The 22,853-nt window shown below is 46.0% G+C and overlaps 1 protein-coding gene across 4 annotated transcripts; it reads right to left on the bottom strand.

The window, feature by feature from the left end:
- Nucleotides 1-797: 797 nt before the first annotated feature.
- On the bottom strand, nucleotides 798-22,751 carry SNUPN (snurportin 1). Of its 4 annotated transcripts, none has more exons than XM_019805848.2 (10): nucleotides 22,606-22,694; nucleotides 21,142-21,195; nucleotides 19,971-20,133; nucleotides 15,563-15,710; nucleotides 9,663-9,767; nucleotides 9,221-9,317; nucleotides 7,274-7,371; nucleotides 4,893-4,970; nucleotides 3,270-3,350; nucleotides 798-1,387 (listed from the first exon to the last, which is right to left on the bottom strand). In XM_019805848.2, the coding sequence occupies exons 3-10, from the start codon at nucleotides 20,126-20,128 to the stop codon at nucleotides 1,067-1,069; spliced, it is 1,086 nt and encodes a 361-aa protein (XP_019661407.1). In that variant the 5' UTR covers nucleotides 20,129-20,133; nucleotides 21,142-21,195; nucleotides 22,606-22,694; the 3' UTR covers nucleotides 798-1,066. The 4 variants fall into 4 exon arrangements, with proteins under 4 accessions (XP_019661407.1, XP_034523916.1, XP_011230482.1 ...); XM_034668025.1 differs by lacking the exon at nucleotides 22,606-22,694 and adding an exon at nucleotides 22,415-22,599; XM_011232180.2 differs by lacking the exon at nucleotides 21,142-21,195 and having other exon boundaries at nucleotides 22,606-22,751.
- Nucleotides 22,752-22,853: the final 102 nt, after the last annotated feature.

Here is a 22,853-nt window from a genome sequence, read left to right as displayed (position 1 = left end):
AAAGAGCCCTAGTTTACAAATCTAAATGGATCTGGCCAGCTCAAAGCTCTTCCATGACATAAAATCTAAAACCTCTGCACATACCCAGGCCCACCTCTCTCTCCAGCCTTCTCCTGGGCAGCTCCCCAACCCTCGTTTAAGCCTGAGCCATGCTGAACCTGCTTCAGGTAACAGAGGGAGTCTGGCCCGCTCCAGAGGGGGCAACTGCATACCCTCCCGCCTCTGTGAGAAGCTCCTGCTCTCCTCTTCTGCAGAGCACTTTCTGTCCTGCTCTGAGCCTCAGTCTAACTCCAACCTCCTCTATGGAACCTCCCTTGCTTTCCTGCCCCATGCTCTCTGCATCTTTCAGCCCTAAAGCAAACTTCTCACCTCCCTGTTCAGGTTTCTTTCCTCAACTGGACTGTGAGCTCCTCAAGGGCAGGGTCTGAGTCCTATCTATCTCCATAAGGCCCTCTACATCATTGGGGCCTGGCAACGGGCTCATCTTCTGAAAGGCCAATGTTTGCTGAAGTTGTGAATGAACTCCATTTGCATTTTATCTCTGGCATTGTCTAAACCAAAGAAAATCACACTTCTCAGAAGAGGGAACATATTCAAATACCAAGAACTGCAGTTCCTGGTAAGACCTTTTAGAAAATGACGTTACTAACAGCAGCAACTGGAAACTCAGCAGAATGCTTAAGTGCTAAAAACAGTGAAATGGGCCAAGACTTGAACAGTCATGGTTTAGGTAGCCTGGGGGGTGGAGGTGGGGGAGGGTCATGACCATCTAAAGTTTAAGAACCACAAACAACTTCTTTCGTAAGAATTACATATATTTATATTGTGGATATCTCGGATACACTTTTCACAGGAATTACTGCTCAAATCCAAAGACCACCCAATCTGGGAACCTCTTTCAATGGTCTGAGCCAGCATTTCAGATAGGAGATAAGCTGTATCCAGCTGGAGTGGCTTTGAAAAGTCCACTCTAAAATGAAATAACCTGTTGTTGTCACTGTCTTCCTCCCCAGCCTTCTTTTTGGGACAAAGCACCATCCTGTGACTCCCCAAGGAGCAACCCTGTTTAATTCTCCATGAGGCTCCCAGGGGGGTCCAAGCTATGGGGAGGGCTCTTCAGCTTGGGGGTAGACAGGTGTTCCAACTCATAGCGTCCGTTCTCAGACGCCTTGTGTGTGACATTCTCCTTCATGCCTTCCTGGCTCCTCTTGTGCTCAATAATCTGCTGGAGCTGGTGCCCAGCATATTCTGGCTTGGTGGTCAGCGGGCCAGCTGGCACAGCTACGCCAAGAACATCTGACACCATGTAGGGGCGCAGCCAGCCCACCAGAGGAGTGCTTCCAGGGCTATAGTGGGTCTGCTTGTGGTAGAAGAGAAGTCCATCTACCTACAAAAGGGGAAACCAGGGACCAAAATGACTTCTGGGGCCCCACGTTTCCAGGAGAGCCTATGACACAGGGGCAGCTCTAGTGGGCCAACTTCCTTTCCTGGATCACCGCCAGAGGAAGAAGAATCATTGTTTCTCACACATGCAATTCCTCTAAATGAAGAAATGGCCTAGAAAACTAAATTTTAGAAAATAAAAACATAAATAGCACTTTCTTGTTTACAGGGTGCTTGCTACCCGCTACTTTATCCTCTTACACACCAGTGAGGGTGTTTAAGAAAAGGGGCTAGGGCTAGTTCTGGGGTCCTCCCTAAAAACACAGTGTCTGACTCTTGGTTTCAGCTCAGGTCATGATCTCAGAGTCGTGAGATCGAGACCCACATTGGGCCCCATGCTCCACATGGTGTCTGTTTGAGATTTTCTCTTCCTCTCCCTCTGCCCCTCCCACTCAGGCTCTCTCTCTCTAAAATAAATAAATCTTAAAAAATAAAAAATAAAAAAATAGGGGCACCTGGGTGACTCAGTCGGTTAAGCATCTACCTTCATCTCAGGTCATGATCCCAGGGTCCTGGGATCAAGCCCTGCATTGGGCTCCCTACTTGGTGGGGAGTCTGCTTCTCCCTTTCCCTCTGCCTCTTCCCTTGCTTGTGCTCTCTTTCTCTCTCTTGCTCACTCTCTCTAAGTAAATAAATAAAAATCTTAAAAAACAAAAAACAAAACAAACTACAACGCAGTATGAAGCAGAAATTCAACTTGAACCCAGGTCATCTGTCCTCAGATCCAATGCACTTTTCACCACTCAGACGTCTCTGTAATGGGTAATGTGCTCCACACATGGAACAAAGCAGGGGAATTGGACAGGGCCCTCCAAGATGCTGGACTGCTGAGCACAGGGGAAACAGGCTACCAGGAAGCCCTGTTCCCCATGCCATTGTTGGCTGCCTCACCTCCCCCTAAATTGTCTGCAAGCTATGTTCTGGGAAACACAGTTTTTCTCAACGGGAAGATCTCCTACAGTCCCACATTTTCTTTTCCATGATTCAGCGACTCATCTCTAAAAAGCATTTATTGTCATTGGGGCATAAGGATTATAAATAAAGATGCTGTTCTTACCACCTTCTTAATTGACTCCCAGAAATGAAGGCAACTCAGCCTTTGCCATTTCCTCATTTGGGAAGCTGTGATCCTTTTAGCAAAATTATATTGAGTTCAAGCAAATACTTGTGGGTGACTAGGCAGAATTTTAAAGGGTATGAGGGGAAAAGGAAAGTATGTGCGCTGAACCTGGAGAGGGTAACTGCAGGTACTGGGGATGACAAAAGACTGCCCAGGACTGAGAAGCTTCTAGGGACATGAGACTTTCAGTGTTAAAATGGGAAAGTTCTGGACAAACCGGGGCAGGTTGCTCACCCTGCTCCCACGCCAATGCCCAGCAAGCACTGCCACCCCAAGGGACCATCTGCTCTTGGCAGGGAGGATAAGGAGTTTGTACTTGGTCTGTCAGTCATAGGAGCCCCCAACTTTACCATCATCTATGGCAGTCAAACAAGGGGCCTGACTATCAGGCTTAGAGCAGAAAACAGGCACCCAAGAAGGACCTAGGAATGGAAGGCTTGGCCCTTCCGGCACCCCCACCTGTCTATACAATGAGGGGTGTAGAAGAGCTGTCCTTGTAGGGCCCTTCCAGCTCTGGCATTCAGACTTATCTAGCAGGGTGGAGCTGAGGCTCTGAAGGGCAGTGGCACATCCTTTCCCAGGAATCAGCTTTCAGCCCTTCTCTGACGCTCTGACACAGCAAAGTCAGAGGATATCCTAAGACTGTGTAACCAAGCTTCCCTGTGTCCTGCAATCGCGTCAGAGCAATAAAGACAATGGCTGTTACCTCAAAAGGGAAATCCATAGACAGCACCTTACACAGGCTCTCAGGAGTACAAGGGAAATTCTTTAGCCCCACGAATTTAAACTAAAATATAAATTAGAGCAAAGCATTAGTATATGTTACAAATTATATTGGTTCCAGCAAGTGAAAAACTGTATCAAAGAAGAAAAGTTCAGTCTCATCCTTCCCTCCCTCCCTCCACCCTCTGAATTACTGGGTTGGTAGTCCTCAATCTTGCTTTATTCACAAAATTCACCAGGGGAACTCTTAAAAATCACTGAAGCCCAGGCCCCACCCCGAGATTCTGACTGAATTGGCCTGGGATGAGTCCCAGGCATTTTTTTTTTTTTTTTTTTTAAAGCTATCCAGTTGATTTTGACACACAACCAGGACTGGGAACCACTGTCCTGTGCTAGGTTTAGGGACTGTATGTTATTCTCGAAGCCATATGACAGTCCTAAAGAAGGGCTAGTGCAGCCCCTTTCACATCAGCAAGGATTTTTAGACTGAACAGTGTAAGAAAATGATTAGGACTAAAACTCTGAAGTCATATTGGTTGGGTTTGACTCCCAACTCTGCCAATCATTTTATCTGTATATGCCTCTGCTTTTCCATCTATAAAATAGGACAATAAAAGTATCTCCCTCATAGGGTTGTTGCATGGGTTCAGTGAGATAACATGCAGAGCACTTAGAACAACATTTCAGACACAGCTGCTCCCATGTTCCCCTTCCTCAATACGAGTTCTTCCAGAACTTTCCTGGTAACATCACTGGATACTAACCCCATTCACTGTCCTGTAATTGGTTATCCAAATTCCTTTAAAAGTGTTGTTAGCAATCTAAGCAAATGCCAATCTATAGGGCTTTGCTAATAAAATGCCCTGAACACAGCTGTCAAATATTTAATCACTGAGTGGGTAGCAAAGACACATGGGCTGTCATCTTGGGCTGCGGGACCTGGGGGAAGGCATTCCCCTCTCTGAGCTTACATCCTCATCTGTAAAATGAGGCAGCTGACTAGATGAGGTCACTCTCAGCTCAGATACAAGAACAGAGGTTCTCAAAGTGTGGTCCGTGGACTAGCAGTACCAGCAACACTGGGGAACTTGTTAGAAATGCAAATCCTTAGGCTCACCCTGACCTACTGAATCAGAAACTTGGGCGAGGAGGCCCAGGCATCTGTGTTTACCAGACCTCCAGATACTGCTGATGCATGCTACAGTTTGAGAACCACTGTACTAGAGTTCTAAATAGCATTATTAATAAAAGGAGTTATTAGCATTCTATATTAACCACTACTTATTGAGTGACTACCATAAGTATCATGTTAGGAGAACTTGCACATTTGTATCACTTGGTTCTTAGAACAACCCTGTAAAGTAGATGTTATTAACCCTATTACATAGATGAAGAAACTAAGGCCAAATGAGGTTATTAACTTTAGCTAGTAATCGTTAAAGCCAAAACTAGTTCAGATCGGGATGACTGTTAAGCCCACACGCTTCCCATTGTGCCATCCTGCCTCAAAAACGAGATAATTTCATTCATAGTGATTCTATTTAGATAAAAGAACAATCCAAACCAATCCCCCAAAGAACCCTACACTCCCAACACCAGGCCTTACAGGATTAAGCTTGGTTTTCTCTCCGAGTCCTTCTTCTTCTGGTAACTTTGAATGCATCCAGTAGAATCGGAAATCAGTCTGCCACGGAAAGATGAAATGTTGCTCATTTCAAACTATAATATGAACAAAAACACCCCATTCTAAATAGCCACCCAATTTATGAAGACTTAAGCTCCTATCATTACCCTCACTGTCCCTTCAAACACTGCCTTAAGGTCAGGAAGATGTTTATAAAATCTTTGAAGATTTTTTCTTAAAACCCAATAAGATTTTTTTTTTAAAGATTTTATTTATTTATGTGACAGAGAGACAGCCAGCGAGAGAGGGAACACAAGCAGGGGGAGTGGGAGAGGAAGAAGCAGGCTCCCAGCCGAGGAGCCCGATGTGGGACTCGATCCCGGAACCCCGGGATCACACCCTGAGCTGAAGGCAGTCGCTTTAATGACTGCGCTACCCAGGCACCCCCCAATAAGATTTTTAATAGCAGTTGAGCCAACATATATCGCTGAAGGCCTACTATGTGTCAGGCTCCATGCTAAGGACTTTACCGCACATAATCTTATTAATCCTCAACCATACTCTGCGAGTTAGATTACCATTATCTCTATTCTACAGGTGAGGACTTTGAGGCTCATAGAGATTATATTATTTGCCCACAGAAAATAAAATAAAATAAAAGGTGACCCAGGAATCTAACTCCAAAGCACATTATATTAATGTTTGTTTTATTTTAATTCTGAGGATCAGAAACTACTATATGGTTGTAACTTCTCACAAACTACTTTATTCTCTGAATTACTGATATGTACCCTTCTGTAGCTATTTAGTGCCTTTTGTTTCTTGTACATTATTTTGCTTTTAAAAATTTTTAAAAAACAGTCTATTCTATATATTAGAGAAATACAGGTAATTTTATTTATTTATTTACTTATTTATTTATTTAATTTTATTTATTTGAGAGAGAGAGAATGCGTGCACACACAAGCAGGCGGAGGGGCAGAGGCAGAGGGAGAAGAAGGCTCCCCGCTGAGCAGGGAGCCCTAGGTCGGGTTTGATTCCAGAACATCAGGATCATGACCTAAGCTGAAGGCAGATGCTTAACCAACTGAGCCACCCAGGCGCCCCAAAATACAGGTAATTTTAGTAACTACATTTTTAAGTTGTGAATACATGTTACCAAACATCCTTCAGCAGAATTAAAGGAAAATATGTTCCAGATTGAATTTATGAGATCTGAGTTTTAGGTGTGGCTCTGCACTACAGCAAGGTACTTACCATCCGTGGCTCTCAGCTTCCATACCTATATGATGAGGAATGACAACAGCGCTCACCTTACGGAGTTGTTGGAAGGGCTTCAATGAGCTAATGCTCACAAAGTGCTTGGCAACGTAAGTTTTAGCTGTTATTGTTAGAACGAGGCGAGGCGTGTGTTCAAATTCTGCAGCACCACCACCTAGCAGCATGCTTTGGAAAATCATGCTTTGGCTAATGGCTACAGAAAGAAGCAGCCTTTGCTTCTTTCTGTGATTCTCACACTTGGGCCTGCATGAAGATCGCCTGGAGGCTTGTTAAAACATGAGCTGACCCCAGAGTTTCTGATCCAGGAGGTCTGGGAATTTGCATTTCTAACCACACTGAGAATGACTGTGATAAACTAATTGACAGGGAGGATAAAAAAAATCACAACTAGAAAACTGAGACAATGATGGGGGCTTGTTGGGAACAGAAATGGCGTCTGAGGGGCTGACCCAGCCTCACTCCGATGACTGCTACTGTCACTCATAGGAATCACCAATCTCAGAAAAACCTTGGGGGAAGGTGAAACTTGAGGGGAGAATATTGGGACATCTCCTCACTTGGAAACTCTCCTTCCAGAGCTGGCCCCTCAGAGATTCGAGCCATGTGTCACACCAAGGAGGCCCTGCTGTTTTCAGGGTCAGGATGTGGTTGGTGAAGCAGCAGAGCTGGCTGGAGACTCTTTGGTGGTGACTTAATTCCACCTTCTCTTCCTTGTGCTGCCTGCACAAGGTGGCATCCCTGTTGCCCACAATCTCCCCTGCCAGCAAGCCTCCCCCACTCTGGAGAGAGGGGAGGGGGCGGCTGCAGCTTCTACAAAGTCCCAGCCCACCCCTCTGCTCTGTTTCACTCTTTCCTCCCCTCAAGAATTGCTGTACTTCCCTTAGTTCCTCCTACTTCTTTTTTTTAAAATGAAGCTAATTTAAGCACACTCACAGATGCAAGGAGCATTAGATAATGTTCTTGATACACCACATCCTGTGCACACCAAGAAGCTGATCACGTACCAAACCCACATGCTGAGCCACTATCCCGGGAGGAGAGGAGAGCACAGGAGAAGACATGAAGAGAGTATCAATCCTCACCTGGCAGTCATAAAAAGGGTGTCCCCGCCAGCACATCACATCTAGAACATAGTAGGTCTGGTTCACCTCGCTGTAAATGCAGTCCAGAATGGTGTAGTCTGGGGACACAGAGCAGAAAGTCAGTACAGGGTACCTCTTCCAATTCGAGTGCATTAGGGAGAAAGTTCTTCGTGGCCCTTTCTTGCTCCTGGTATAGCTTAAGGGTGATGTGAGTAGGACAGTATGGGAAAGATCAAGGCAACCCTTAAGCCAGGTGGGAATTCTAAACTTTTAGATAACCTGGGACATTTACCCACCTTAGAAAAGCTCCAGTCCAAAAGCAAGTAATCTTCCATTTTAATTTACATGCACTTTTGAGTTCTTATTATGGATGGTGCATTATGTGTGGAATATTAACAACAAGTAATCCCTGCCTTTAAGGAATTTACAATCCAGTTAAGGAGCTAAGATGATATACAGAAAAGAAACAAGAGCTGAACTGTACAACACAGGGGCGCCTGGGTGGCTCAGTCGGTTAAGTGACTGTCTTCAGGTCATGATCCCAGAGTCCTGGGATCGAGCCCCACATCAGGCTCCCTGCTCAGCGGGGGGCCTGGTTCTCCCTCTCCCTCTGCTGCTTCCCCTGCCTGTGCTCTCCTGCTCTCTGTCAAATAAATAAAATCTAAAAAACAACAACAACAAAACAAAGCTGTGAAATGCAAACTAAGAGCAAGAGGAATTCCAGAAGAGGGAGATTGGAGCAGCAGGAAATACTTCATGGAAGAGATGGTACATGAACATAGTCTTCTGGGATCAGAGGATTAAAACAACAGGGCAGAGGGGAGGAGGGAGGGCACTTCAGGACAGAATACTGACATGGCGTGAGCAAAGGCCTACAGGTGGAATGAACTGGGAACATGTGGGGAACAAGCAGGCAAGCAAGCTGAACAGAGCTAGGAGTGGGTATAAGGACTAGGGGAAAGACATGAGGATGGGTGAGCCAAAACTCACACATGAAGTGCTCTAAAAGCCAACAGCAAAGTCTAGCCTCAGTACCAAGCACACGAGGAACCACCGAGGGAGCCTGAGCAGGCAGGAAAGACAACAGCGTTCAGGCCCAGCTCTGCCACTTCAATGAATGGCTGTGGGCAAGTAATTAACAGCCATGATCTTAGTCTCCTCAGCTGAGCCTAGGTTGGAGGGAGAAGCTAAGGTTAGAACAACGGTGAAGGAGAAAAGGGAACTTGGCAGGAAACCCTAGCAACAGCTACTGTACTTTACACTTGGCATTCTGAGGGACCTACCCCCCAAAACTGCACGTGTCACCTTGTAATGGATGTCCATGGGGAAGGTGTGTCGACTTTAGTTCAGGGATTTGTTACCCTGAAGGCCTCATAAGGCTGCATCTATTCTGCAACTGAGGTGGCCTGCCCTTGAAGAAGATGACCTGAATTCAGTGGGTTGGATTGACCTTGAAGGGGATGGCCCAAATCCAAACACACAGTTTCAAAGGTATGCTTCCAAAGTGAGTCTTCAAAGCAAGTAACCAAGGGCCTTCCACTGTCTTTTACTAATTATAAAACTTAATAAATAGGGGCATCTGGCTGGCTCAGTCAGCAGAACATGTGACTCTTGATCTTGGGGTCATGAGTTTGAACCTCTGTTGGGTGTAGAGATTACTTTTTTTTTTTTTTTAAGATTTTATTTATTTATTTGACAGAGAGAGAGACAGCCAGTGAGAGAGGGAACACAGGCAGGGGGAGGGGGAGAGGAAGAAGCAGGCTCCCAGAGGAGGAGCCTGATGTGGTGCTCGATCCCAGAACGCCAGGATCATGCCCTGAGCCTAAGGCAGACGCTTAACGACTGAGCCACCCAGGCGCCCCATGTAGAGATTACTTAAAATATATATATATATATATTTCTAAACAAACAAACAAATGTAACAAATAGACAATTTTATGTAGGTACCTTTTGCTGTTGTTGAGTTTCGCCTGTTGCCTCCCGGCAGAAGGGAAGAAAACCTGTTGACACAGTAACCACTCTTGGTGTAGGCGCTGGTAGAACCCTGTGGGAAAGTTACCATTCCCATTAGGCATCAAGATCTCCTCACCCTCTTGCTTCCACAGTCTGCAGGGGTGTCATCAGCCCAAAGATGGCTCTCAACAAATCCATCCTGCAGGAAAGCATTTCAACCCCTATGCCAGGCACAGCTGCTGCAACAGAAAAGGAGCGCAAAGCGCGGGCAACCCTCTCGGGACCCCCTCCCTCCTCAGGAGCTTTGTACTATCACTTTGCTATCGCTCAATAAACCTTGCTTTGCTGCCCACCAAAAAAAAAGGAACACGAAGTGCAAAGAATCCCTCCTGCTACAGACCAGGCATACTGGGATAGGGAGGAGGCAGCGACTTACCCTGGAGGCCACAATCAGGGCCCTTTTTCCGACAGGGCACACAACCACAATCCATTCCTGCCCTAAATCCGAAGGAACGTCAATTAACCACTCAGACAGCATCAACTGGGAACATAAAAAAAAATGGCATTAAAAATCAGCAGGGGTGGGGTGCCCGGCTGGCTCAGTCGGTAGAGCATGCGACTCTTGACCTCAGGGTTATGAATTCAAGCCCCACATTGGGTGGAGAGATTACTTAGAAAAATGAAATATTAAAAAAAATCAACAGGGGTGTGCTGCTGCAAAGTTTGCAATGACAAAGAATTCGCATCCTATACATACAATGAAAATACACATAAGGCTGACAGTAGACCTCTGCCCCACTTGCTTTCAGTCGACTTGTCTCAACTGATGGGATGGAGGCCGCTCACTGTGAGCTTCAACTTCTCTCCTCATCTTCATTTCCTGCATCCATACCATTCTTACCACCTCGCCTCCTGTGTCTAGGTGACGGGACCTTCTTCCTCCCCTTACTCTGTCCACCCACCTTCCGTTCTCATAACTACTACCTTCCAGGGGCTACACCTAGGGATGAACAAGGTCCCTGACCTTGAGATGCTCTTAATCTAGATCATCATTTCTCAAACTGGTGACCCCAAATACCGTACAAAGGATGTTGGGAAATCTGCCTCAAGGGGGGATGAAGAATGAAATCTTGCCATTTGCAACGATGTGGATGGAGCTAGAGTATATTATGCTAAGCGAAATAAGTCAGTTAGAGAAAGACAAATACCATATGATCTCACTCATTTGTGGAATTTACGAAAGAAAACAGATGAACAAATGGGGAGGGGGGAAAGAAAAAAAGGAGAGAGGGAAACAAGCCATAAGTGACTCTTAATGATAGAGAAAAACTGAAGGGTGACAGAAGGAGGTGGGTGGGGGATGGGCTAGATGGGTGATGGGTATTAGGGAGGGCAGTTTTGATGAGCACTGGGTATTGTATGGAAGTCAATTCACTGAAATCCAGAAACCAATATTGCACTGTATGGTAACTAACAAAATTTAAATTAAAAAAAAAAGGGGGTGGTGGTGGTGGTGGTGGTGAAATGAATTTTGCAAAGATTAACTCATGACTCACAATTCCTCCCATCTACACAGAGACTGGCCTATCAACGAATAGCCCCCACAGAATCTTTCATCTCTCCTTCCCCCTAGGCCCACAAAATGCTCAAGACCTAATCGTCAAAAACAAAACAAAAATGAAAACCTTTTATCACTCTGCGTTTCTGTTAAACTATCCCACTTTATCCTTCTTAAAACGACCTCATATTTCTAGATGCTGCCCTCCTGCCCACTCTGACAACCTCAGTCCGGACTTGCTACCCCGCAGCCAGAGGTCATCAACGACCTGCTCGCTGCCAAGTCTCTCTCTTCCTTCTCCTCCCCCTTATCTCCCTCTGCTCCACTCCTCGTGTGACGCTGCCGGTCACCACCTCCTCATCCTCCTTGACACATGTTCCCTTGGCCATGTGAGCCAGTGCTATTCTTTTTTTTCCCTCCAAACACTCCTCCACACACTCCCCCAAAACAAGTAGAGAATCTTCAGGAGGCTGTTTTAGGTTCTCTCCTTTTCTCTTAGATGCTGTCCACTCGGGTCTGGGTCACATCTACTTCTACAGCCTCAACTGCCACTTCTGACAGGACACCCCCTAATTCTCCTTCTGTTTCTCTTCTTTCCTTTTTTTTTCCCTTAAGTAAGCTCTGCACCCAACACGGGGCACAAACTCACAACCACGAGGTCAAGAGTTGCACACTCCACCGACTGAGCCAGCCAGGTGCCCCAATTCTCTTGCTTTTTCATCTCCAGACTGCTTTCCTTTCCTCCGGACCTATATTCCAGCCATCCACGTGGTATCTCTTTCTCTGCTTGCTCTCTCTGTACCTTAAACTCAGTGTCCCCAAAACAGGATTCATGGCCTTCGGTCGCCCAAGTACCTTCCATCCCTGAAATCCCCTCCTTCCCCTTCTGTACCCTGTAGCCCTGTTAATGGCAATACCACTCTGTTACTGAATCTTTTTTTTTTTTAAGACTTCATTTATTTATTTGTCAGAGAGAGAGAGAGAGAGCATGCACAAGCAGGGGGAGTGGCAGGCAGAGGGAGAAGCACTGGATCAGCTGGGAGCTCGATGTGGGACTCGATCCCAGGACCCTGGGATCATGACCTGAGCTAAAGGCAGATACTTAACCAGCTGAGCCACCCAGGCGTCCCTCTGTTACCAAATCTTAAACTAAGCATAATCAACATGTCCTTAAAGAATGGTAGTGATACAACACCAAAAGCACAAGTGACAAAACAAAGGATAGATAAGACTACATCAAAATTTAAAACTTTGGTGCTGCCAATGATACCATCAAGAAAGTAAAAAGAAAGTAAAAAGAGAAAATATTGCAAATTATGTATCTGATAGGAGACTTGTATCTAGAAGATACAAAGAACTCTTACTACTTAATAATAAAAGACAACCTAATTAAAATATGGGCACAGAGGGGCACCTGAGTGGTTTAGTTGGTTAAGTGTCTGTCTCTTGATTTTGGCTCAGGTCATGGTCTCAGAGTCATGAGATTGAGCCTGTGTCAGGCTCCGTGCTGGGTGTGGAGACTGCTTATGATTCTCTCTCTCTCCCTCTCCCTCTGCCCCTCCTCTCGCTTTCTTTCTCTCTCTCACTCTCTCTCTCCTGCTCTCTGTAAAAAATGGGCATAGATATTTCTCCAAAGAAGATATACGAATGGTTAATAAGCACATGAAAAGATGCTCGATATCATTAGTCCTTAAGGAAATGCAAATCAAAACCATGAGACACCGCTTCACACCCTCTAGGATGGCTATTGTCAAAAGGATGGACAATAACAAGCACTGGCAAAGATGTAGAGACATCGGAGCCCTCATACACTGCTGGTGGGAATGTAAAACGCCCTAGTCACTTTGGAACACAGTCTGGCAGCTCCTCAAAACATTAAACATAAAATGACCATAAGCCCTAGTAATTCCATTCCCAGGTATATACCCAAGAGAAATGAAAACATATCCACGTAAAAACTTGTTCGTGACTATCCACAGCAGCATTATTATTCACAACAGACAGAAAGTGGGAGCAACGCAAATGCCACCACCTGACGGGTAGCCCAGCCAAATGCGAGGTATCCGGACAACAGAACATTATCTGGGAATAAAAAGAAATGAAGTTCTAACGCATGCTCCAGCACAGATGAACTTGAAAAACCTCATGCTAAATGAAAGAAACTAGACATGAACAGCACATCTTATATGATTCCACTTATAGGAAATGTCCAGAAGAGGCGAATCCAGAGACAGAAAGTAGATTACTGACTGCTAAGGGCTGGGGGAAAGGAAGAATGGGAGTTGACTGCTGATGGGTATGAGGGTCCTTTTGGGGGTGAAGAAAATGTTCTGGATTTAGAGAGTTCTGTGACTATACTAAAAAACACTGAATTGTATCCTGTAAATGTGTGACTTGTATGGTATGTGAATTTATCTCAACACGGCTGTTTATTTATTTTTTTTAATTTTGTTTATTTGACAGAGAGAGAGACAGCGAGAAAGGGGACACAAGCGGGGGGCGGGGGAGGAGAAGCAGGGAGGCTCCCCACCGAGCAGGGAGCCTGATGCGGGGCTCGATCCCAGGACCCTGGAATCATGACCCAAGCCGAAGGCAGATGCTTAACAACTGAGCCACCCGGGTGCCCCTCAACATGGCTGTTTAAAACAACAGTAGCTGATATTTGTAGGACATTTATTACGGGCTCTGGGCCAGGTATTTAGGGTACACTATCTGCTTCAATCCTTCTAACAATCCTGTGAAATAGTACTGTAACTATCCCCATTCTACAAATAAGAAACCAGAGACTTAGAGTGATTATATAACCTGCTCAAGGTCAACAAAGACACTGGCTTTAAGGTCAGGTCGACATGACTTCAGAGCTTAAACACTTAACCACTTCTCTCACTGCCTCTTCTATCCGATACACTGTTAAATTCCGTCCATTCGTCCTGGTAACCCTTCTCACACTCATGACCTCATTTCCTTCAAACCCTCACTGCCCTCAGCGCTGGCATCAGATCGTTTTAGCAAAGCTAAGCAACCTACTCCAGCCTCTCTCTTCTAGGCCCTTCTCTACACAGACATGCATGTCATACAAAGTCCGAACTCTGTCCCTGGCTCAAAAATTTTCGGTGGTTCCCCACAATCTGAAACACAGTCTACACTCCCGCACATGTTTCTGCTGTATTCCTCCCTCCAACGCTATGCTGCTCCATCCTCATTGGCCTGCACACTGTTCTCAGCACACCATATATTCCTCCCACCTTGGGGCTCCTGCTCAGCCCTCTTTCTGCTGCCTGGAAGGCCCTGGAATGCTCTGTACCTCTGCCTGTCAATGTTCTACCTCTTCTTGAGGTGACTAGCTGGCTCAGCGGGTTAAGTGGATGCCTTTGGTGCAGGTCATGATCCCGGGGTCCCAGGATGAGCCCTGCCCCTGCATCTGGCTTCCCTGCTCAGGGGGGAGTCTGTTTCTCCCTATAACCCTCTCCCTGCTCATGTAAATACACTCTCTCTCAAATTAATAAAGAAAATCTTTAAAAAAGAAAAAAGCTGCCTCCTCTTTCATTAACCTTTTCCTGATTTCACAACCCTACTTCCTTCCTTGCTGTTAGCTAATCTCACTTTCTTAGAGTAAAAACCATAATCCTCACTTATTCTAGGAGTACAGGGGTCATGTCCGACCCTTGTCCATCTTCCCACACAAAGCCTACCTAAATACAGAGCAGGGCCTTCGACAATGCTTGCCGAACAGAACTGTACTTTGTCATAGAAGATGTTATCTGTGCTAGCAGAGAAAGAAGATGGGAGTATGTGTACCCAGAAACCATATTATTTTTTTAAAGAGTTTATTTATTTATTTGGCAGAGAGAGAGAAGAGAGAGAGAACAAGCAGCGGGAGTGGCAGGCAGAGGGAGAGGGAGAAGCAAGCTCCCTGATGAGGAGAAAGCCCGATGCAGGGCTTGATCCCAGGACCCTGGGATCATTGGGACAGCTGAAGGCAGACACTTAACCAACTGAGCCACCCAGGCACCCCCAGAAACCATATTCTAATGACGAGACAGGATTCTGAAGCGACAAGACACTTGGGTTATAGAGAGAAGAATATAATAGCAAGGTAGAGCCCCGGTCCCGCTTGGATCTGTACCCTGCCTTCCAGAATACCTGGACTGCCTGAAGCACAGAACAGTCTCCATGCCTGCTTCCCCTATGGCTCCACAAATCACACTGGTTTCTTTCTGCAACCAACAGACCACTCAGTCAAGTTTGTTATAGTCATCTATTGTTTCATGGCCTCAACCTCATGTACGCCAACGGGCTTGCCTGGGGTGGCTGGCCAGGTGCCCCATATTCAAGGACAGCTGTCCTCCTCACCTTCCAAAACTGACATGTTAGTCTACTGCTCAGGAAAGACTACCATCCTAGGAGGTGAGGTGGGGGCAGTGCTAGCCTGGGCAGGCCCAATCTAAAGTTGCCCTACAATGACCACTAAGAAATGACAAGTGCATGGACTCTGTCGGTGTATCAATAGCTCGTTGGCTTTCTGCAGCAGGCTGGTGACCTTTGGTTATAGTATGGGGTAAAGGTTCTCAAACCCAGCACCCACAGCCTCCCTCAGTGACCCCCCAGTCAGCACAGGGCACCGTAAGCCATTTCTTCTCTTAGTCCATACATTTTATGCACATAAACAGCTTCTTTGCCATCCCCCATTCCTTCCTCCTTTCTCCTCCTCCTCTCCTTATGGCAACATTTACTTCGGTGGGGCTGGATCTGGGCCTCACCTTCCCTGGACTACTCACTTGATTAGCATAGCGTTTTGGTAATTTCTTGCCAGTGTCAACGTCCATCTCTTCATCATCTTTTTTATCTTCCTCTTCCTCACTCTCCATTCCTGTCCAGTCATCTTCAGCCAGTCTTCTGGCATGATTCACGTAATCCAGCCGCTTGCTGGAGAAAAGAAGGCACAAGGACAGGCCTTTATGTCTCCTAGGAAGACCCCCTACAATGTGACAAGTTTAGTTTAACTCAAAGGCTTTAAGTTTAGGAGCACCTTGAGGATTCTAGTGGAAGAGATGGTAGAATTTCCTTCGTAAGGCTAAACTAGTGACAGCCCCCTCACTGGTCCTAGGTAGGAAACCCCTTCTGAACACAGCCTTCCTCAGAGTTTCCTAAAAACAGGCAGAGTAACATGTTGAAAGAAGTTTTCAAGTTTCACTAGCTGGAAAGGCCTGACCCTGCTCCCACTCACCCCATTCCAGATTCCCATCTCTACACCCCCTTAGAGCTGACACTTTCCTGCCTGGCAGGCATCTCATCCAAAGGTCTCTGGTGATTGAAGAGACGAATCACTCAGATGTAGTGAGGAGTTGAAAACAAGGACCACTTCTGGGACTTTCCAATTTATACAGCTTTCTTTCTTTATTATTTATTTATATTTAAAAAGATTTTATTTATTTCATAGACAGAGAGACAGAACATACAAGCAGGGGGAACAGCAGATGGAGAGAGAGAAGCAGGCTCTCTGCTGAGCAGGGAGCCCAATGTGGGGCTTGATCCCAGGACCCAGGATCTTGACCTGAGCCGAAGGCAGATGCTTAACCGACGGATCCACCCAGGTGCCCCTCTTTATTTTTTAAAGACGTATTTATTTATTTGAGAGAGAGCGAGAGCGAGCATGTGTGTGCACGTGGGGGGGCAGGGGCAGAGGGAGAGAGAATCTCAAGTGGACTCCCCACTGAGCGTGTAGCCCAACCCTGAGATCATGACCTGAGTTGAAATCAAGAGTGGGATGCTTAACTGACTGAGCCACCCAGGTGCCCCTAATTTATATGGCTTTCTGAGGAGCAGCTAGGCCTTCTTCCAGTCCCTCCCTCCCTCCCTCCCTCCCTCCCTTCCTTCCTTCCTTCCTCCCTCCCTCCCTTCCTTCCCTTCTTTTTAATATTTTATTTATTTGGGGCACGTGGGTGGCTCAGTTGGTTAAGTGCCTGCCTTCGGCTCATGTCATGATCTCAGGATCCTGGGATCGAGCCCCATGACAGGCCCTCTGCTCAGTAGGGAGTCTACTTCTCCCTCTCCCTCTCTGCTCTCCCTCTTTCTCTCTCAAATAAATAACATCTTTTTTTTTAAAGATGTTATTTATTTATTTGTCAGAGAGAGAGAGAACACAAGCAGGGGAGGCAGCAGGGAGAGGGAGAAGCAGGCTCCCTGCTGAGCAAGGGGCCCTATGTGGCACTTGATCCCCGGACCCTGGGGTCATGACCTGAGCTGAAGGCAGATGCTTAATCGACTGAGCCACCCAGACATCCCATCAAATAAATAAATTAAATCTTAAGAAAAAAAAGATTTTATTTATTTATTTTTTTTTAATTTTTATTTTTTTTAAAGGTTTTATCCATTTATTCAACAGAGATAGAGACAGCCAGCGAGAGAGGGAACACAAGCAGGGAGTGGGAGAGGAAGAAGCAGGCTCCCAGCGGAGGAGCCTGATGTGGGGCTCGATCCCATAACGCCGGGACCACGCCCTGAGCCGAAGGCAGACGCTTAACCGCTGCGCCACCCAGGCGCCCCAAGATTTTATTTATTTGAGAGAGAGAGAGAAGGAATGAGTCGGGGAGGGGCAGAGGGAGAAGCAGATTCCCCACGGTGCAAGGAGCCTGACTCGGGACTTGATCCGAGGCCCCTGGGATCATGACCCGAGTCAAAGGCAGACGCTTAACTGACTGAGCCACACAGGTACCCCCTTCTTCCAGTTCTTATCTGACTTTTATAACAGCCCTCTTAGTTTACAATTTAACATTTCTTTTATTAAAGATTTTATTTATTTAGGGGTGCCTAAAGAGACAGAGCACAAGCAGAGGACAAGTACACTTCCCACTGAGCAGGGAGCCCGATGTGTGGCTCAATCCCAGGACCCTGAGATCACGACCCGAGCAGAAGGCAGATGCTTAGCGGACTGAACCACCCAGGCGCCCCTCAATTTAATATATCTTTTACTTATTTCCCTTTACTGTTATCCTCCTTAAAAAAAAAAACAAAACCTACATATTCTAGAAAGCTTAGGCGATTGATTAAAAAAGAATAAGAACTAGGGTGCTTGGGTGGCTCAGTTGGTTGAGCTTCTGATTCTTGGTTTCAACTCAGGTTGTGGTCTTGGGCTCGTTGGATTGAGCCCCACATGGGCTCTGTGCTCAGTGTGGAGTCTGCTTGAGATTTTCTCTCCCTTTCCCTCCCCCTCAGGCCTCCCCCAGCTCATGCTCTCTCTCACAAATAAATCTAAAAAAAAATTAAAAAAGAAAGAAAAAGAAAGAATAAGAACTGCTTGGAACCTGATTGTTCCAAAGTGATTTGTAGATACCATGTAACCTCCTGCACTTGGTTTCTCAATGCTAGGCAAGATCCACCACTGAGGCAATGAGACCCACTCAGCTGGTTTCCTCTCAAACACACACACAAGTTCATGCACACTCCTGTGAAGATCCACACCAGAGAGAGCACATGTGAGCACAATGGTCTTTTATTTCAAGAATAAGGAAGAGCTGGCGTACTTGTACATGTGCAAAAGGATGCGTATCTACGGTTCTTTCCTATGCATTGTTTGTAATCACAAGAGAAGGAAACTACCCAGATGCCCATCAGTAAGGGATTGGTTAGATTACACTATGAATTATCCATTCAATAGAACACCAGGCACCATAATAAAGGAATGAGATGGTACTGATACAGAATCTCTCCAAAAAATGCTGTTAAATAAAATGTGCAGAACAGTGTACTGTCTGCTACTTCTGTTTAAAAAAAATGGTATATACACATACAGCCACACACTTACTCATATCTGCACAGAAGATCTTTGGAAAGATACAAAAGAAACTAATAATATGGGAGAGGAATTGAACAGCCAGAGGATAGAATTGGGAGGGAGACTTTATTTTCTTTTAAAAATTTTTTTTTTTTAGTATAGTTGACACACAATGTTACATTAGTTTCAGGTGTACATACAGTGATGCAACTTCTGTCTGTTATCCTGTGCTCACCACAGGTGTAGCTACCATCTATCAGTATACAATGCTATTAAATATCATTGACTGTATTCCCTACAGTGTGACTTTTATTTCCGTGACTCATTCATTCTGTAACTGGAGGCCTGTATCTCCCACCCCTTCACCCATTTTACCCATTCTCCTACCCCCTTCCCTCTGGCAACCACCAATTTTTTCTCTGTACTTACAGTCTGATTTTACTTTTTGTTTATTTATTTGTTTTGTTTTTCAGAGTCCACATATGAGTGAAATCATATGGTATTTCTTTTTCAGTCTGACTTATTTCACTTAGCATCATACTGGGATGGAGACTTTTCACCATATACTCTTACAAATTTTGAAATTTGAATGTGAATACATATAATTAATGTGTTACCTATTTCAAAATAATTAATATAATTTTTAAACGACAGAGGTGGGGGTGGGGAAGGGGCTAGGTGATCTGAGAATGTAATCTGCAAGCAACCCAGAGGCCACAGGGAACCATTTTTGCTAAACACATCCAATAATGCAGCAATGGGCAGAATGCAGACCGTGGAGAAACTGTGCAGCTGTTAATAGCTCCTTCGAATCCTCAATTCCTTATGACCAAGAAGAGGCCTGTGTTGTACTCAGGATAAATGGACAGGCCCTGCCTTCAGAGCAGCCCAGCCTGAAGCACTCCTATCCTGCTCTCTTCCCCTGCTTGCTCATTTTGGCATTGAGAATTCAGTGTATGGAAGACATTTCCTCAAATTCCCTGTGGAATTATTTGTATTGAACTCTCAAGGGCTCCACAGAAACATCTGGGCTGAAGGCAGACAGGAAGACCACACCAATGCCAGGATTTAGAGTGCAGAAGCCACACAGGGAATGTGGGGAGTGGAAGTCTGGGCGTGGCTTTCACAAGTCCCTAAATCGCAAAGCTCAGTACTGCTGCCAGGAAAAAAAGAAAAATTTAACCAAATAACTGAGCTTTTGCTTTCAAACTTCAGTCTCTCCCTGCGTTTCCATCTTTTCCTAAGCTTTCAGTGTAAAGGATGTCTACCTCTGCCAGGATTTACCCCTCCCAATCTCACGGGCAAGATGTACCTACAAAGGGTCTACTTTGAAGAGACAGACCGAGAGCCTCCTGATTGGTTCACAGCTCCCAGCCTGAAGAAAGAGGCCAAAGAGTTAAAGCATCCCTTACGATTTCTGCAGTTCCAATAACCGGCGGCGCCGCTCACTCTGTTCCAAGGAACTGTGTTTGGACTTGTACTGGGACAGGCGGGGGTGTGGGGCAGCTGTGCTGTTCAGATCTTGAGACACACAAAAGCTACTAGCCAGGGCTTGACTCAGCTCTTCCATCTTCCCTACAAAGGAAAACATAAGAAAACCGTTCATTGATTTCCTATCACCTCCTGTGTACAGGCTAAGTTATAATGTAACATGATGCTACATTCCTAAAAAAACCTCACTTAACCCAAAATCACAACTGCTTCTATGGAGAAAAAGGAAGTTAAAGGGTAAATGAGTTATATATGAGCAATAGCATTATTTCCAGCAGATATTTCAATAATGATCATCTTGATAGCTCTCAGCGAACAGATATATATTTACACATCAAACACTAAGCAAGTTCACCCTGGGATTGAATCTAGCTTTGCTTTGTCATTCATTACCAGCAGCCCTGTCACTAATTCCTTCTATCTAGTGATGTGATAAAATATCTAATTTTTTCCTGAAGAGTTCAAAATAGCCATTACTCAATAACTAATATAGCTTAGTTTTAATGCATACATTTTTTAATATTTTTAAAAAGATTTTATTTATTTATTTGACAGAGAGAGAGAGAACACAAGTAGGGGGAGTGGCAGGCAGAGGGAGAGAGAGAAGCAGGCTTCCTGCTGAGCAAGGAGCCCAATATGGGGCTCGATCCTAGGACCCTGGGATCATGACCTGAACGGAAGGCAGACGCCCAACCGAGCCACCCAGGCACCCATATATTATTTTTTAAAGCTCTATGCCTAATGTGGGGCTTGAACTCACAATCCTGAGATCAAAAGTCACATGCTCCACCAACTGAACTGGCCAGGCGACCCTCTCATATAACTTTCTGGAGCAAATTTTATCCAATTATTGTTTGATTCTTTAATAAATGCCAACTTACATTAAGAAAATTTAGCTAGTCCTGGGGCTCCTAGAGTAAGGCAAGGGGAGCCCAAAACCCAAACGTGGTAGTTGCTTTCTCATTTTAAAGTTTGTTGTTTGGGGTGGGCGAAAGGAAGGTTTCAAGGCTACCCATGTAGGACTCACTTGGAAAAGAGCTGGAATGTAGAAGGCTGCCTACCAGTTAACACCAAGGAGTGTGAAAGACTGACCTGTGGTACATTTGGGAGATGGAGTAGATTGCAGACAGAGTACCCAGGTATGCCCTAAAGAATAAGAATGGAGAGGAAAGGGTGAATTCACACTTAACTCACCCTCCTGTGAATGAAGGTATGAAGTGGCATAAGAGCTTAGCTAAGGGTTAAAGGTGTGCCTCAGAGTGTAAGAAAATAGGAACATTTAGGAGAAATCCAACTGTCAAAGCTGGGCTGGCCTAAGCCTTCAGGTCTAGTATAAACTAGAGAGCACCACCAGTACTTAAACTCCACCTCAGGCCCCACTGCGAGCACCAAAACCAACAGGTTCATTCCAGAGCCTCCATGGTTAAAAAAAAAATTCTATGGGCCTCTACTTGGCAATGAGTTACTTTCCATTGCACATTTGAAGTCAGATTTTTTCCCCCTAATTTGCAGCATTTTTTTTTTAATTTGAAAGGAACTTTAAAAAAATTGTGGTTAAAACCCATGACATAAAATTTACCATCTTAACCATTTTTAAGTTACAGTTCAGTAGTTGTTGTTTAACCAATTTCCAGAACTCTTCTCATCTAGCAAAACTGAACCTCTATACCCGTTAAACATGAAAGGAACTTTTTTTTTTTTAACTTAAGATTTACATACTATGGGTGTGGATTTGAGGCGAATCTTAACATATTTGTTATGCAACCAGGGTGGCCATTTGTGGTTGAGGCTGGATGATGAGTACTTGGGATCCATAATGGTATGCTACTTTCCGTGTTTTACTGACTTTTGTATAAGTCTAAACACTTCCATAATACAATCTTTTAAAAAATTAATTATGTCATCGGCTTACCAAAGTAATGCCCAAATCTAAAATACACTTACTAGGGCGTATCACGCTTTATCTCCGTGTGGCCTCCCGTTTTGCCAAGAATCACAAAATCACTAAACAGGCCTTGGATACTGGGGCGGCCCACTGTATCTTTATGGCTGTTTTTGGCTGGCTCCTGCTCTTTCAACCCATTCCTCGGATGGTCCTGCCTCCAAGGGTTCTGACCTTATCCCGGGTGGTCTCGTCCAGACCCACGCGCGTTCCTGCCGCCTCTGCCAACTCTTCCTCCCCCTCCTCCCCCCCCATCCCTCAGTCAGGGATCAAGGCCTGCTCTGCGGCTTCCACCGGGCTTCAGCCCCGGGGCCTCTACCTGCCCCACTCGGTCGTCCACCCAGCCACAGCCCCGCAGTACCTCTCTCTAGGGAAGAGGTCCCCTAGACCACACATGATTCGCCCCTCCCCCACAAAAACTACCTGAGGAGTCCTGGCCCCACAGCCTGAAACAGAACAGCAGCAGCGCGCCCAAGGCGAGCCCGGGCCTGGCTCTGCCTCTCCAAGGGACACCACGGGAGGCCAGGAGTGCTAGCCGACTAGAGGGAATCACAGCCGGGCTCCGAGGAGCGACTCGGGAGCCGGCGGGGCCCAGGCTCGAACCCAGGACTCACCCGGCGGAGATGACAGTTCCAGGAGCCGCGGCCGCCGCTGCCGGGGGTCGACCAATCAGCTGCCCGGGGAGAGCCGGGCCCGCCCCCTGGGCCGCAGCCGCGCCGCCGGGCCCACCCGCCACGCGCCCGGAGTTTCCGGTTCCGCCCACCGTCGTGAATGCCGGTAGTGCTTCGGCCATCCGGTAGCTTGCGGCCGTTATTTCCTCCTTTAATGGCTGGCGTTTTATCCGTCGGCCAGAGCAGGGGTC

Source organism: Ailuropoda melanoleuca, chromosome 9 (genome assembly GCF_002007445.2).
Source record: "Ailuropoda melanoleuca isolate Jingjing chromosome 9, ASM200744v2, whole genome shotgun sequence".
Taxonomy (NCBI): Eukaryota; Metazoa; Chordata; class Mammalia; order Carnivora; family Ursidae; genus Ailuropoda; species Ailuropoda melanoleuca.
This window is presented reverse-complemented; position numbering and strand designations above follow the sequence as displayed.

Bases quoted from the DNA above. Each gene is read 5' to 3' on its own strand.
- SNUPN (XM_011232180.2), bottom strand. From the start codon at position 20,128: ATGGAAGAGCTGAGTCAAGCCCTGGCTAGTAGCTTTTGTGTGTCTCAA. The intron at 9,768-15,562 runs GTGAGTAGTCCA...TTATGTTCCCAG, and splicing joins CAAAACGCTATGCTAATCAA to TTGATGCTGTCTGAGTGGTT. The intron at 7,372-9,220 runs GTACCTACATAA...CTGTGTCCCCAG, and splicing joins AAACTCAACAACAGCAAAAG to ACTACACCATTCTGGACTGC.